Source organism: Pelodiscus sinensis, chromosome 3 (genome assembly GCF_049634645.1).
Source record: "Pelodiscus sinensis isolate JC-2024 chromosome 3, ASM4963464v1, whole genome shotgun sequence".
Lineage (NCBI taxonomy): Eukaryota > Metazoa > Chordata > Testudines > Trionychidae > Pelodiscus > Pelodiscus sinensis.
In genome coordinates this window covers 12,453,887-12,468,892 of record NC_134713.1, presented here as the reverse complement: position 1 = coordinate 12,468,892, position 15,006 = coordinate 12,453,887, and the positions used below count along the sequence as shown (strand labels likewise).

The 15,006-nt window shown below is 43.3% G+C and overlaps 1 protein-coding gene across 1 annotated transcript; it reads left to right on the top strand.

Moving 5' to 3' along the window:
- The first annotated feature begins 11,511 nt into the window (after positions 1–11,511).
- LOC102461786 (taste receptor type 2 member 40-like) lies at positions 11,512–13,269 on the top strand. Its single transcript, XM_006120692.3, has one exon. It carries the CDS (start codon positions 11,691–11,693, stop codon positions 12,648–12,650), a length of 960 nt encoding a protein of 319 aa, XP_006120754.2. The 5' UTR covers positions 11,512–11,690; the 3' UTR covers positions 12,651–13,269.
- Positions 13,270–15,006: the final 1,737 nt, after the last annotated feature.

Genomic DNA, 15,006 nt, shown 5'->3' with positions numbered 1-15,006 from the left:
TAATTTGCATGTGCCATAACAGCTGCACAGGCTGACATTTGTTATTGCATATGCAATTAGTCAGGCAGGTCATTTGACATGCAAATGATCATGGCAGCACATGCAGAAAACTATGTGATTTTAAGTGAGGGTAGGCTGCCCAGAGATGTTGGAAGAGCACCTCTTTAGGTGCATTACAAAGCTGAACTTTAATCATTGTTAAATGTTTTGTTGTTTGTACTGATTTGGTTAAACTTGAAAATCTTGTTGGAATAAAGAGAACTTCATTAAAGTAGTACTTTTAAACATAGATATTGCAGTAGAACCTAGAAGTGTCAATTAAGACCTATATAAAGATAGAAAGTGTCCCTGCCCCAAAGATTTTACAATCTAAAAGGTTGAAGATACACATGAGTTGGTGGGGTGGGCAGGAAGAAGAGGTAACAGGATACTTTAGCATCAATTAGCTGAGTGTGCAATTTATAGCCAACCAATAGATTCAGTCACAAAGATATGTGTGTCATGCCCTGATATGCAAAGATCCTGGGTAGTTGTGCCTCTTATTAAATGCAACAGGACCTGGGGCTGCTCAGCACCTACGAAAAAAAATCAAATCATAAAATTAATTGTCAAGTGCATGTGGTCCCAAATCTGAGGCTCTTTCACATGCTGCAAAGCTCATCCATTTCTCCAGGCATTCAACAAGGAGGTGGGTTAAGGGATCTATTAAGTTGCTTGGCCTACTGGAAGTGGGATATATTGAACTGTATTACCATAATCAAAGTTACTGTATTTGCATTATTTGCAAAGTTATACACAACAAGCATATATGAGACCATGACCTTTTTAAAGCCCTTTGTATAAACACAAATAAATATGATTAGCACAATGGCTGTATGTATGTTTATAGAATTTGTAGTCCTCCTTCCCAGTACTTAGAAAAAGAACTAGCTGGATTATTCCTAACAAGTCAATTAAATGAATAATAACAATAACAACAAATAAGGACCCAGCTCTTATACAGCAGTTTCCATCAATAGATCTCATAGCATTTTACAAGAGGAAGTCAGGATCATTAGCCTCATTCTCTAATTAATTTAGCCTATTTTCATGAATGAATTCTGATCACCTAATTTTTTTCTGTATTTATAAATAGTCACCAAATAGTATGGAAGAATAATCAGACAATAGTTGATTCATTAACGGTTTACTTCATCTATTAATGTATTGATTATGTGTGTATATCTTTTCCAATCTTGACTGGATTACTACTACTGCTACTAGTAGTACTAGGCTAAACAAAAAATACTACTCTCGTTCTTTCACAAATAGCCCTTTGCTTGCATGTGGATAAGGATAGAGTCATTTTTGTTAACTCCATGAGATTTTATATCAGACACACAACAGGGATTAGGCCATTTTGCAGGCACAGGGTGCATCTATACAGCACCCTAAACTCAAAATAAGATACACAATTTGATCTATGCAAATTGTGTATCTTATCCCGAAGCTATTTCAAAAAAACTTATTTTGAAATTTTGTGTGTCTAGTCAGTGCCAAATTTCAAAATAATACATTGTTTTGAGCCATCCCTTAACCCTCGTGCAGAAAGGTTTACTGGGATGGAGAAATAGCACGCCCATTATTTTGAAAATAATGTGTCATAAAGGGTGGCTTGTGTAGATGCGGGGTAGCTATTTTGGGATACCCACAGTCCCAGCACAATGAAATAGGCTGTCACTCACTGTTTACCTTCCTAGTATTTCAGGTGTTAGAGCCATCAGTAGCTGTCATTCAGCTGCTTGCTCTGAGACCCACGGATTGTCATATGGGATGACCCATATGTTCTTAGAAGAGCAGTTCAATTGCCTGAAATCAGACAACTATGTACTTATCCATAGGAACATATTAGCTGGGTCTTACAGAGTTCCAGGGCTGCAGGGATTCATATCGAGTCACCAGCCAGCTGTGTTCATCTTCTTTTGCATATTGAAATCTCTGAAAAATAATTCAGATGCAGACAAAACACGAAGAGGACTTTAGCCTTACTAGAGAGGGCCAGAATCTTTAAGTCAATGGAACCACATCCTTTTACACCGGCTGAATGTCTGTCTAATAGCAACATATTCGGCTCTGGAAAGTACGTGTGTGTGCTTGTGCTCAGACTCTGCTGTGGCGGCACAGTGCTGTCAATTTGACTCTTAACCTTTCCCTTTCTTTTTGCAAAGTAGCCCTGAAACGCCCATTTTCCATTTCTATAAAAAGCTTTTGAGTCAGAATCTGCTCCCACTAAAGAGTTTTACCATTGACACAGATGGCAGCAGAATGGCGCCCTTTGCATACCATCACACAATCCTTATTATTCCTTGGAGTACTATCTGAACCACGCTAATTTAAAAACCCAATGAACTCAAGCCTGTACTAGTCAGCATGGCATCCACAGTAAAACCGGCACTTAAAACTGGCACTTCCCAGTTAATTTCTTACAGGATCTGGAATTTGGGGGGTAAGAGAGACAGAGAAAAGACCAGTCAAAGCCTATGGAAATCAAAGCCTACGGAAATCAAATGTCTATTGGAAACCAAGGTGGTGGCAAGAGCTGTAATAGCAGTCCAGGGCCTAACCTGGAGCTTGGTTAGGGAGCCAAACTTACTGGCAGGTCTCACTGTGGTTTTAAAACAGCTGCAGTGTTAGATACCAAGGCAATAAGAAAATTAGATGAGATTAAGAGATAAATAAAAGGATGACTCACCACTCCTAGCCACTTGCTCTTGATAGCGCTGTGTACAGCAGTCATAAAACATTGATGTTAATGCTCTAGGCTTCTCTGGTAGCTTATCCTTCATGCACAGGATGTATCAAAAGTGTGATATCACCTCTGTGTTTGACCAATTCTGTCCTGACTTTGATTATTTCTAAAGAACCTGAAGACCATCATGTTTCAGACTCATTCTTGTATTTGAGCAAGAACACGGTTTGTTTTTCTTTTCTTTTTGAGTTCTCACTTCTTATCTGACTGGTCTAACCAAGTTCTCCAAGGCCATGTCTACACTAGGGCTGTGTCTACACTGGCATCCCTTCCGGAAAAGGGATGCTAATGTAGCACATCGGAATAGCAAAATCCGTGGGGGATTTAAATATCCCCCGCGGTATTTGCATTAACATGGCTGCTGCTTTTTTCCGGCTTGGAGATAAGCCGGAGAAAAGCGCCAGTCTAGACGTGATTCTCCGGAAAATAAGCCCTTTTCCGGAGGATCTCTTATTCCTACTTTGAAGTAGGAAGGGGCTTTTAGAATGTGGGCGGGCTACCACACCCACCCATCTTCCCATGTTTTCAAATAGACACCCCACCTTGTCCAGGGGGCTGGACACAGCTGTCAACTCCCGAGCCTCCAACTCTTTTCTCAAAGATCCAGGTGCTAGCTACTCAAAGACCATTACCTGCTTAATCAGAGCACCACCAGTAGGGGGAAGGGTTAGACAAAGTATTTCGAATTCACCTATAGAACAGCTTGCTGAGCAGTACACCATGGAACTGCTGACCCAAGGATCCAGCAAAGACTTTTCTAGTGCAAAGGGTCAGAGTATAAAAAGGACCAGCAGCAACCTCTTCACCCCTCTTGCTGCATCTCTGCTCACAGCAGCCAGATCAACGGAAAGACAAAGGTGCCTCATTGAACTGAGGCGAGTGGTCCTGGTCTGCAAGTTGCCCAGCCAGTACAGACGGTGGCAAGCTTCTGGATGAGAGAAACCATTTTACTTATTAGCTCTTAGTGAAGTTTAGGAATGAATTTGTGTGTTTATCTTTTTATTTCTTTTATAACCCACTCTGCCTTTTGGGAGAATAGTGATAGAAATGTAGCCGTGTTAGTCTGGGGTAGTTGAAGCAAAATGCAGGACAATGTAGCACTTTAAAGACTAACAAGAAAGTTAGTCTTTAAAGTGCTACATTGTCCTGCATTTTGCTTCAACTGCCTTTTGGGAGGTATCACTTCAAATCCACCTTTCTCTTGGTAATAAACTTGTTTATTGTTTTATTTCAGCATGGGTGCTTGGCTGAAGTGATTGAGAAGCTTCCACTTGAGACAGCAAGACTGCTACATATTCATTACCATATTTGTTACACTTTGCTGGAATGATGAACCAATTATGAGCTTATACAGTCCAGTGGACTTCTGAATGGGACAAGAAACACATTTTGGGGAAACCGGGGGAGGGGGGGAAGGTGGCAGAGAGAGCTGGGACTGAGGCATATCAGGTGTTGCTCTGAATCTATTCATAGACGGCTTGGGTATAGCATTAGTGTACTCAGACGGGAGTGACTTTGAATTCTAACGTCTGTGCATGAACAGGCGAGGAGTGGCTGTTCTGATAGTAAAGCGGTGTAAAAGGTATCTTGGGCTGGAGAGCTAAGGGGACATAGTAGTTCAGCGACGAAGAGTCCTGTGGCACCTTATAGACTAACTGAAGTGTAGGAGCATTGGCACTCTTACTGAAGGACTGTCTGGCTATGTGGACTCTCTGCTCAGACCCTACGCCACCAGCACTCCCAGTTACCTTCGTGACACTACGGATTTCCTGAGAAAACTACAATGCATAGGTGATCTTCCAGAAAACACCATCCTAGCCACCATGGATGTAGAGGCTCTCTACACAAACATCCCACATGCAGATGGAGTACAAGCTGTCAGGAACAGTATTCCTGATGATGCCACAGCACAACTGGTGGCTGAACTCTGTGAATTTATCCTCACACACAACTATTTCAGATTTGGTGACAACATATACCTCCAGACCAGTGGCACTGCTATGGGCACCCGCATGGCCCCACAATACGCCAACATTTTTATGGCTGACCTGGAACGACGCTTCCTCAGCTCTCGTCCACTTACACCCCTTCTCTACCTACGCTACATCGATGACATCTTCATCATCTGGACCCATGGGAAGGAGACTCTGGAAGAATTTCACCATGATTTCAACAGCTTCCACCCCACCATCAACCTCAGCATGGACCAATCTACACGGGAGGTCCATTTCCTGGACACCACGATACAAATAAGTGACGGTCATATCAATACCACCCTATACAGAAAACCTACCGACCGCTATACTTACCTGCATGCCTCCAGTTTCCATCCCGGACACACCACACGATCCATTGTTTACAGCCAAGCACTGAGGTACAACCGCATATGCTCCAACCCCTCAGACAGAGACCTACACCTACAAGACCTTCAACAAGCATTCTGTAAACTGCGATACCCACACGAGGAAGTGAGGAGACAGATTGACAGAGCCAGACGTGTACCCAGAAGCCTCCTGCTACGGGACAAGCCCAAGAAAGAAACCAACAGAACACCACTGGCCATCACCTATAGTCCCCAGCTAAAACCTCTCCAACGCATCATTAGTGATCTTCAGCCCATCCTGGACAATGATCCCTCGCTCTCACAGGCCTTGGGAGGTAGGCCGGTCCTTGCCCACAGACAACCCGCCAACCTGAAGCATATTCTCACCAGCAACTACACACCGCACCATAATAACTCGAACTCAGGAACCAATCCTTGCAACAAACCTCGGTGCCAACTCTGCCCACATATATACACCAGCAACACCATCACAGGACCTAACCAGATCAGCCATTCTGTCACTGGTACATTCTCCTGCACATCCACCAACGTAATATATGCCATCATGTGCCAACAATGCCCCACTGCTATATACATCGGCCAAACAGGACAGTCCCTACGTAAAAGAATCAATGGACACAAATCTGATATTAGGAATGGCAACATACAAAAACCTGTAGGGGAACACTTCAATCTTCCTGGACACACAATTGCAGATCTAAAAGTAGCCATCCTGCAGCAAAAAAACTTCAGGACCAGACTTCAAAGAGAAACTGCTGAGCTACAGTTCATCTTTAAGTTTGACACAATCAACTCTGGATTAAACAAAGACTGTGAATGGCTTGCTAACTACAAAAGCAGCTTCTATTCTCTTGGAATTCACACCTCCAGATCAGCTGCTAGAAGTGGGCCTCATCCTCCTTGATTGGATCCACCTGGTCATCTCCAGCCTGATCCTGGCCTGCATATTTATTCCTGCCTCTGGAAATTTCCACTACATGCATCTGACGAAGTGGGTCTTTGCCCACGAAAGCTTATGCTCCTACACTTCAGTTAGTCTATAAGGTGCCACAGGACTCTTCGTCGCTTTTGCAGATTCAGACTAACACGGCTACCCCTCTGATAGTAGTTCAGGTTACACCCCAGGGAATCATAGAATACTAGAACTGGAAGGGACCTCAAGAGGTCATCAAGTCCAGTCCTCTGCCCTCACAGAAGGACAAGCACCATCTAGATCACCCTGCTAGATGTCTATCCAAGCTGCTCTTAAATGGCATCTCCAATAATGGCATTTCCACAACCTTCTTAGGCAATTTATTCCAGTGTTTAACCACCCTGACGGTTAGGAATGTTACAACCAACACTTCAGGATTCTTTTGGATTTTCTATTTAAATGGCCATCATCATCACAGAGCAGCCAGGCTGACCCAAAAGCTTGACTCCGAAAGCTCCATAATTTTTGGGAATGTTTGCACCCATATCCAGATCTAAACATGGCAACCCAGACCTATTGATGCTTTGTATTCCTTGTATATATCTCACTGGAGGGTTTATTCTGCAATCCAAATCTACATTCTTTAACTCTGTGAAGCACTGTGGGATACAATATCATCAAAAAGAAAAACTGTAGTGCAGCAGTGTAATGTGCAGACTAGAATTTAATTAAAAGCTTCCCGTTGCATCTTAGTGGGACATTTGTAACTTGTTTTTATTGCATAGGCATGAACTTCAGGCCTCCTGCAAGGCCATTTAAACATTTTTTCCACAGATGAGCTGAATACTGAGTTAAAAATGCAAATATCTGTGAGTAATATTGATATTTGGGAAGAGGATACTCCTCACATTTACATCCAGTAGAAACCAGGTGCTTGTTTCTGAGGAGACATCTATGAGAGCTGTATTTTTTTCAGCAATGTAAAGCGATGTTTTCCATGTGTCATACAGACAGCAGTGTGTTTTTTCTGTCCATCTGAGTTTAATCATACAGCATTGCAAGAAGGTCTGTTTCTCTGGGACGGAACTTCTGAACATCTTCAAGAATTGGAGCCACTGGTATAAATCTTTCCGAAAATTAGTATCCAATATAGTTGGCCTGATGATCCTAAAAACTGAGGCCGCTGTTGGAATTCAGGTGAATGCTTTCCTTCATAAATTTATGAATTGCATTGACAGGGTCACACCCAGATTCCTGTCTTCAAGTGCCACTCTGGGCTTCTCCAGGTTTTGCTTCATCTGCATAACAAGATTAGAGATTGTCCATGGATCTGTCATGTGCAGGGCTGCCGGCAGCGGGTGAGCAAGGGGAAAGTTGCCCCGGGGCCCAGTGATTTAAAAGGGGCCAGGGCTTCTGGCCACCACCACCACTACTGCAGCAACTGGAGCTCTGGGCCCTTTAAATCACTTTCGGAGCCCTGGGCGATGTGGTCCGGGTGATGCTGAGGGCTGGTTGCCTTAACCCAGCCCCTTCTGCCTGAGGTCCTGCCCTTTTTGGGGGAACCTGGAGCTGAGCCCAACCCTCCCACATTGTCACCAGCTCCATATACCAAACACTCAGAACAGCCCTCTGGTTCTCTGTCTGTCCGTGTTTTTTACTCTGTGAGGACTGTGAACTTCAGCCATCACATCAGCCTAAAACGAAAAATCTCCACTAAAAATGTCACAGTGGTTCCTTGCTCCTGTGCTAATCCTTGGTCAGCAGCTTCCCTTTCTTCTGTGATATTTGTACAACACAATATAATAGTCCTATTTCTAACCACTTGGGTATTAAAACCAAGGAAAAATTACCCCGAAAACACCTTTTTTCTCTGTGTTTAGGGAGTTTCCCCAGGCTTTTGCCAGTTCCACCATTCCTCCTATACTTCTGTCTTGGGAGACACACCTAGCAGACACTAAACAGCTTACACAGTATCACAATCCCCAGCAGTGAGGCCTGAGAACTGGCAATGAAACTTAGAAATGCTCTTTGTCATCATCAGTGTTGTTAACTTTACAGCTATGCTGGACACATGCCACTAATGCATGAAAACTGCATGAAGCTTCCCCGTTTAACACTGTAGACCCTTGGCTGCTGAGACATTCCATTATCTTGATTCTGAGCCACCGCAGACTGCAAAAGGCAAGGACCAGGGGGTCTGCACCAGGCAAGGGGGTGGGGCTGTTTGGGAGAAGGAACTTCACAAAACCTACCTCTGTCTTTCAGATGGGAGCCACTGACGAATCAATCGACTCTCTTGAATAGATGATTGGAGTGTAGTTGCCACCTTCTCAGCTGCATTGCTCCTACTTCATGGGTCTTCTTCCAGAGTGGTGCTAATCAGGAGTAAGGCTACGTTTGAGTCATGAGTATTTTTAGTAAAAGTCATGGACAGCAGGTAGGAAGCAAACAAAAATGCATGGTCTGGGGCTTGTCCATATACCCCTGAGTAAACCTTGGGTGGTCTGGGGCACAGAGCAGTCTGGGGGCATAACAGGTGCTCTAGAGGGGGTGGTCCAGAGGCACCACAGATATTTTGGGGAGGCTGCTGCTAGGGGGCAGATGACGGGACATGACTCAGAACCCCCACTGCTGCCTGTATGCGTGGGGGGCTCTGGCCCAAGACCATCATTGCTGCCGGGGAGGAGGAAAATGCAGTGCCCCAATGCGGCTGGCTCAGACTCTGCATGAGCTGCTCAGGCAGCCTCCAGAGCAATCGCATTTGCAGCTGCAGAAGCCATGGAAGTCCCAGAAAGTCATGGAACCTGTGATTTCCATGCCCTCTGTAACAAAATCACAACCTGAATCAGGAGTAAAGTTGTTGAAATCGACACTGTGATTCGTTAAAGAAAACGGCACCAATAGGACACTGCTGTTCAGGAGACGAGAAGCAGGGAGACTCCCAGTCCCACATGCCCCAAGACTGAGTCCCTTTGTTGGGCCCTGCCTCCAGTATGAGGGAGTCTTGTTTGTGCTTAGCTGGGTGAGCTAATTCCTGACACAATCTACCGTCTAGTCACTCAAACAATGTCCGCCAAACTACATCAGCCTTTATTTTGCCTTGCAGGCTAATAATAGGTGCACCCCATGCTTTACATGGGGTATCAGATGTTTAAGAAGAGCACTGACTGGACTAGATCTGGTCTCTGTTTAAAATCAGGCCAGGGTCTCTATTTACCTTTCTAATGCAGAGCATGATGTTGGGTCTCCCACCTGCTCCTAGGTTAGTTATTACTGGGTAAAAGTGGCCCAGTCTCACACAGTAGCAGTCTGCATTGTATATTAAAAAACTTTTACAAAGTTTAGATACCACAGATTAGTTTAAAAGATAGAAAATGGATGACACACCACTCCTAACCACTTCCCATTGAAAGCATTGTACACAGCACATCACACAGCATTCAGGGGAAACCCATGTGCTTTCACACTCAAGATAGGCCTGGGGTCTGTTAGAATTTCCTGATTTACCAGGTCCCTCCTGACATTCCTGGGTCCTATGCATTCTGAAGAACACTTTGTGGTTCTCAGTTGAATACAAGGTATAGTTTTCATAGAAACAGAATCTTAGAATACCAGAACTGGAAGGGACCTCAAAAGATGATCAAGTCCTGTCCCCTGCCCTCACGGCAGGACCAAGCACCATCTAGATCATCCCTGATAGATGTCTATCTATCTATTTTTGTTGCTTTTCTCTGGACCTTCTCTAGTTTCTCCACATCTTTCTAGAAATGTGGTGCCCAGAACTGGACACAGTATTCCAACTGAGGCCTAATCAGCGCAGAGTAGAGCAGAAGAATGACTTCTCATGTCTTGCTCACAATACTCTTGCTAATGCATCCCAGAATCATGTTTGCTTTTTTTTGCAACAGTGTCACACTGTTGACTCATATTGTGGTCCGCTACGACCCTTAGATCCCTTTCTGCATACTCCTTCCTAGACAGTAGCTTCCCATTCTGTATGTGTGAAACTGATTGTTCCTTCCTAAGTGGAGCACTTTGCATTTGTCCTTATTAATTTTCATCCTGTTTACCTCAGACCATTTCTCTACTTTGTTCAGATCATTTTGAATTATGATCCTATCCTCCAAAGCACTTGCAACCCCTCCCAGCTTTGTATCATCTGCAAACTTAATAAGCGTACTCTCTATGCCAATATCTAAATCGTCGATGAAGTCATTGAACAGAACTGGTCCCAAAACAGACCCCTGTGAACCTCCACTTGTTATGCCCTTCTAGCATGATTGTGAACTGTTAATAACTACTCTCTGAGAATGATTATCCAGCCAGTTATGCACCCATCTTATAGTAGCCCCATCTAGGTTGCATTTCCCTAGTTTATAGATAAGACCATAGAAAGATCATAATTTTTCTATTGAGTACTCAGCTTCTACCTGTCAGGTTGCATCAAAATTCCTTTCATTCCATTGCCAGGCTGTGGTCAGGAGCTCCTGCACTCAGTCGCAGCTCTGGAGAAAAAAGAAAACATCTTGCATTGAACATGCTGCAAGAGGTAAGCCATGAGCTCACCTCTTTGGTATAGCATGTTACTGTAGTCCCCTGACTTTGTTGTTGTTCCAAGTGTCAAGGAACTTCCGCCCTCCCCTTCACTGCTCCCCCCAACCAAGGCACCTGGAGGTAGGAGACTCAGGGCTGGAGCAGTCCTAGAAGGATCAGGCAGAGGGGACAGCCAGCCCTTTTCACCTGCCTTGTGATTCTGTCTTTTTTCTGTATGGTTTTATGTGAAGCAATCCCATTCCAGGCACATCCCATTTTCCCAGCACAGACAAACTACTACATTGCTTTAAGATATTATAAGAGGAAGCTGTATCCTAAATTTGGTGGTCCTAGCTCTCACCAAGAAGTAGGAGTTCTTGAACAAATGGACAAACACACAAACAGGAAGACATACAGACAGACAAACTCTCTCAAATATACAGTAGACTAGCGATAGATCAAAACCAAATCACCTGGTCAGAACACCACTGGAATCTGGAAAGGTTGGGATCCAGATTTGAACTATGCAGCTGATAGTTCTTTTAAATGGGCTGAACCAAGGCCTGCATTCGAAGGCTCTTAAACTTACAGGAATATTGACACCCCAATCCCGCTCTGAACTTGGCAACTCAGACCCCTCCCTCTTTCATAATAGCAATGAATTTAGTCCTCTGGCTTCTCCCGCAATGCACCTCTTTATTTTTCAGCTGTGTCTAGGTACGGAAGTAATCCAAATTTCACAATGGAAAATTAACAAACACAAATGTAGTATCTTACTGGGTTTTGTTTTATTTAGTTTGCATTAATCTAGAATAAATAGAAGGCATCTTAAAAGAACATTTTAAAATTGTTTTTACTCTGTACACAGCTCTTCAAAATAAAAATGCAAATATTAATGAGTGATATTGATACGTTGTAAGAGAATACTCCACACATTTACATTCCTGGTTAAGCAGATGCTTCATTATGAAGAGACATAGCTCTGCAGGATTTTGTCCCAACTATAAAAAGCTGTATTTGCTATTGGTGATACAGAGACAAAGGATGCCAACATGCCTGCAGTAGAAGTTGCATGACAAATGCTTGTTTCAGAGTGAAAACTTTCTTAAAGAATGGGAGACAATGATTATGACATTGAACAAGAGGATGACATCACCGTACCAAGCATAATTATGCTGGTAATCTTAGTAGCTGAGGATTTTGTCGGGATGTGGATAAATTCCTTCATTGTGGCCACCAATTGCTTTGAACGTATCAAACACAGGGGCCTGTACTCAAGTGACAATATCTTGACTGTTGTGGCATTCTCAAGATTTTGCGTCTTGCTCAAAACAACCTTACAGACTTTTTGCTCAATATTTTACCTAGAGATCTATTACATGGACACCGTGTTCCAAGCCTTCCGAGCTGTGACCTGGTTTCTGAACTCTTCCAATCAATGGTTTGCTGCTTGCTTGGGTGTATTTTACTGTGTGAAAATTGCAAACTTCAGCCACCCCCTTTTCATCTCTCTAAAATTCAGAATCTCCAGATTGGTGCCATGGTTGCTTCTGGTTTCTGTGCTTTTTTCCTTGTTCAGCAGCCTTCCTTTCCTTAATACTCCTTACAAAATACGGTATAATAATTTCAACTCCAGCCTTCGAGGGGTTTATTACACTGTGAAGAATGTCACAGTGGAAACGTCTGTTTCTCACGTACTTTTTATCTGTGGCACTGGATTTTCCGCAGCGTTCACCATATTCATCATTTCAGCCTTTCTCTTGCTGTTCTCTCTCTGGAGACACACCCGGCGGATGCAAAACAACTCCAGCTGTTTTAGGAGCCCTTGCGTGGAGGCCCATATTCAAGCCATGAAAGCCATCATGTCGTTCTTCCTCATCAATGTTGTTAACTTCATAGCTTTGCTGATCTTGTTAACAAATACACTTGAAGAAACCTCTCTTATGGGCATTGCCTGTACAATCATCATAGATGCTTGTCCATCAGTACATTCCATTGTCTTGATTCTGAGCAATTCCAAACTGAAGACCACATTGATTAAAGTTCTGCATTATGCGAAGTGCAAGGGGTGAGGAGGAGAAGGAACATCATAAAATCTATTCTTATCCTTCAGATGGAATCCATTAGAAGAAACTCAGTCTTTTCTATTAAATCTAAGCTCTAAATTCTCTGTTGGTGTGAAATACCACAGATCCATGTGTCTTTCACCTAGATTGTTCTCTCAAACTGGTAGAATGTAAGAGAAACTTCTTTGAACGCAATGGAGCTGCAGTCATGTAAAACCAGTGTCAACAAAAGAATCATTTAGGCCCCCATTTTAGTATGTTTCCTGGTATGTAATTTGCTGTGGTATTTTCAAAAAGACTTCTAGCTCATTGAGGAAATCTAAGAAATAAAAAATAATCTTTCCATAAGACAGTTGTGTTGTCTCTCACTTCAGCTGATTATACCTTCAATTTTCATGGAGATATGAGGCTGCTTCAGAGTTCATGATGGAAATATATTTGTGACTTCTTACAGGATGAATCTCCTGTCTAAAAGACTGCAAGTATCAGGTGATATATAGCTGCAAATATCTCACTTTATAGCTGAATTGTTTCCTGAGAGAAGTGGAGGAAGCTCCATTGTTCTGAAGCATCTAAAACTGGACTGGACAATGCATTAGAAAATATATCACAGGAAACAGTAGCATTGTCAGGAGCTGAACTAAGTGATTTAATAAGAATTTTCCATTCTTAATTTGTATGTCTTTAGGATCTTATTTTCAAATGCCAAAGCTGACTTCAGTTGTGCAAAGAATTGTGGGATACTTAGGTGAACAGAATTGCGGATAGATTGTTAAAATACATTATTACCATAATTCCCCCTGCCCTCCTCCCCTCCCCCCCCACTTAATATTATACACATAATAACCTTTACTGTTGTGTCATCTATGTATTACATTATGTACTGGCTAACAAGTGTCAAAAATCACCCCAGTAGTATGTGATGTACAATTATAAGTAAATCCATTAATTGTCTCCTGTGGCATTCCAAGTCTGTATAAATACAGAAGTAGTCAACTAGTCTGCTATTCATAAACTGTGTTTCTGAACACAGGTATCATTGGGACCCATCCACCCCCATACCTTGGTCCTGTGTGTACCTGCTTGTGCCTGACAGGGTTCAGCTGGGAGGCTGCACAGACACCTCTGGCTTTGGAGGGCAGAAGCAATGGACCAATTCTAGTCATAGGTGAAAAACGGAGGAGGAGGAGGAATGACATGTCATAAGCAGGGAGAAAAGAGACGTTTGAAAATGAGCCGCAGGTCTGACAGCCTTAGAAATATCAGCAACATCATGTGCAGTCTCCCTGAGTTGCTGGAGGACTTGTTGGATTCTTGGATGTGTATGGAGAAGTCCTACCCTGTCATTCCAGGCACATTTTAGATCAGTCTTTAACAGAGACATCCTTTCTCTCATGTCAGCTGGACAATGGAGTTAAAGGGGTAACCAATCTGATTAAAAATGCCTTCCCCGCCCACTCACTCAGCTTTCAACTCTCCTGTGGTGCCCATAAAGCTCCAGCTAAATAACCTGACTTTCTACTGGAAAAGGAGCAGAAAAAAACAACTTAAACCTCCCTTTCTGATACTCGTATGTCAGAGGAAAAGGATAAAATCTGCCAACAAATCTAGCCCCCCCAAACCCCGCAGATATCTGTCCCTGAAAGGGCGTGTGCCAGAGTCTCAGTGACATGCAGCAGGGGTGTCACTGGTGCTAGAGATTTTAGGAGGAAGGTGCCCAGATACTAGGGTGATGGGCCCCATGATGAAACCCTAACATAGACACAGCACTCAAAGGCCCCACAACACTTTTTGCCGCCCTTTGAAGGCCATGTTCAGAAACAAGGATGGAAAGTTTAAGCGGGATCCTGAAACAAACCAGGAGCCTACGTGCCAAGGATGAGAACGTGACACAAGGCGGGTTTGATCCAACTGTCTTCTGCCCATCTTTGCCCCTTCAGCTAAAGGCATAATACCATTACCTGGAGCAGCCACTAGAGGGGGATGTGGCATTGCTGTACAAGTTCTAACCTCAGCTGCTTGTCTGATGCAGCTTTGGTGAGCTGGGAGATCAGGTTATGTTTACACTGCACTCTACCCTTGAAATAAGCGATGCAATTTGCGCTATGCACATTACATCGCTTATTTTGAGTTTATTTCGAAATAAGCTATTTCAAAATGTGGTGCTGTCTACACAGCACCAAATTTCCAAATAAAGTGCTATTTCGAGACATCCCTTAACCCTCATGGAAGGAGGGTTACCGGGATGTTGAAATACCGTGCCTGCTATTTCGAAAAATATTTCAAAATAACAGGTGGCTTGTGAAGACGCAGGGTAGCTATTTCAGGATACCTCTGGTAGCCCAAAATAACTTTGATGTGT

Coding starts and splice junctions, on each gene's coding strand:
- LOC102461786 (XM_006120692.3), top strand. CDS start 11,691: ATGGGAGACAATGATTATGACATTGAACAAGAGGATGACATCACCGTA.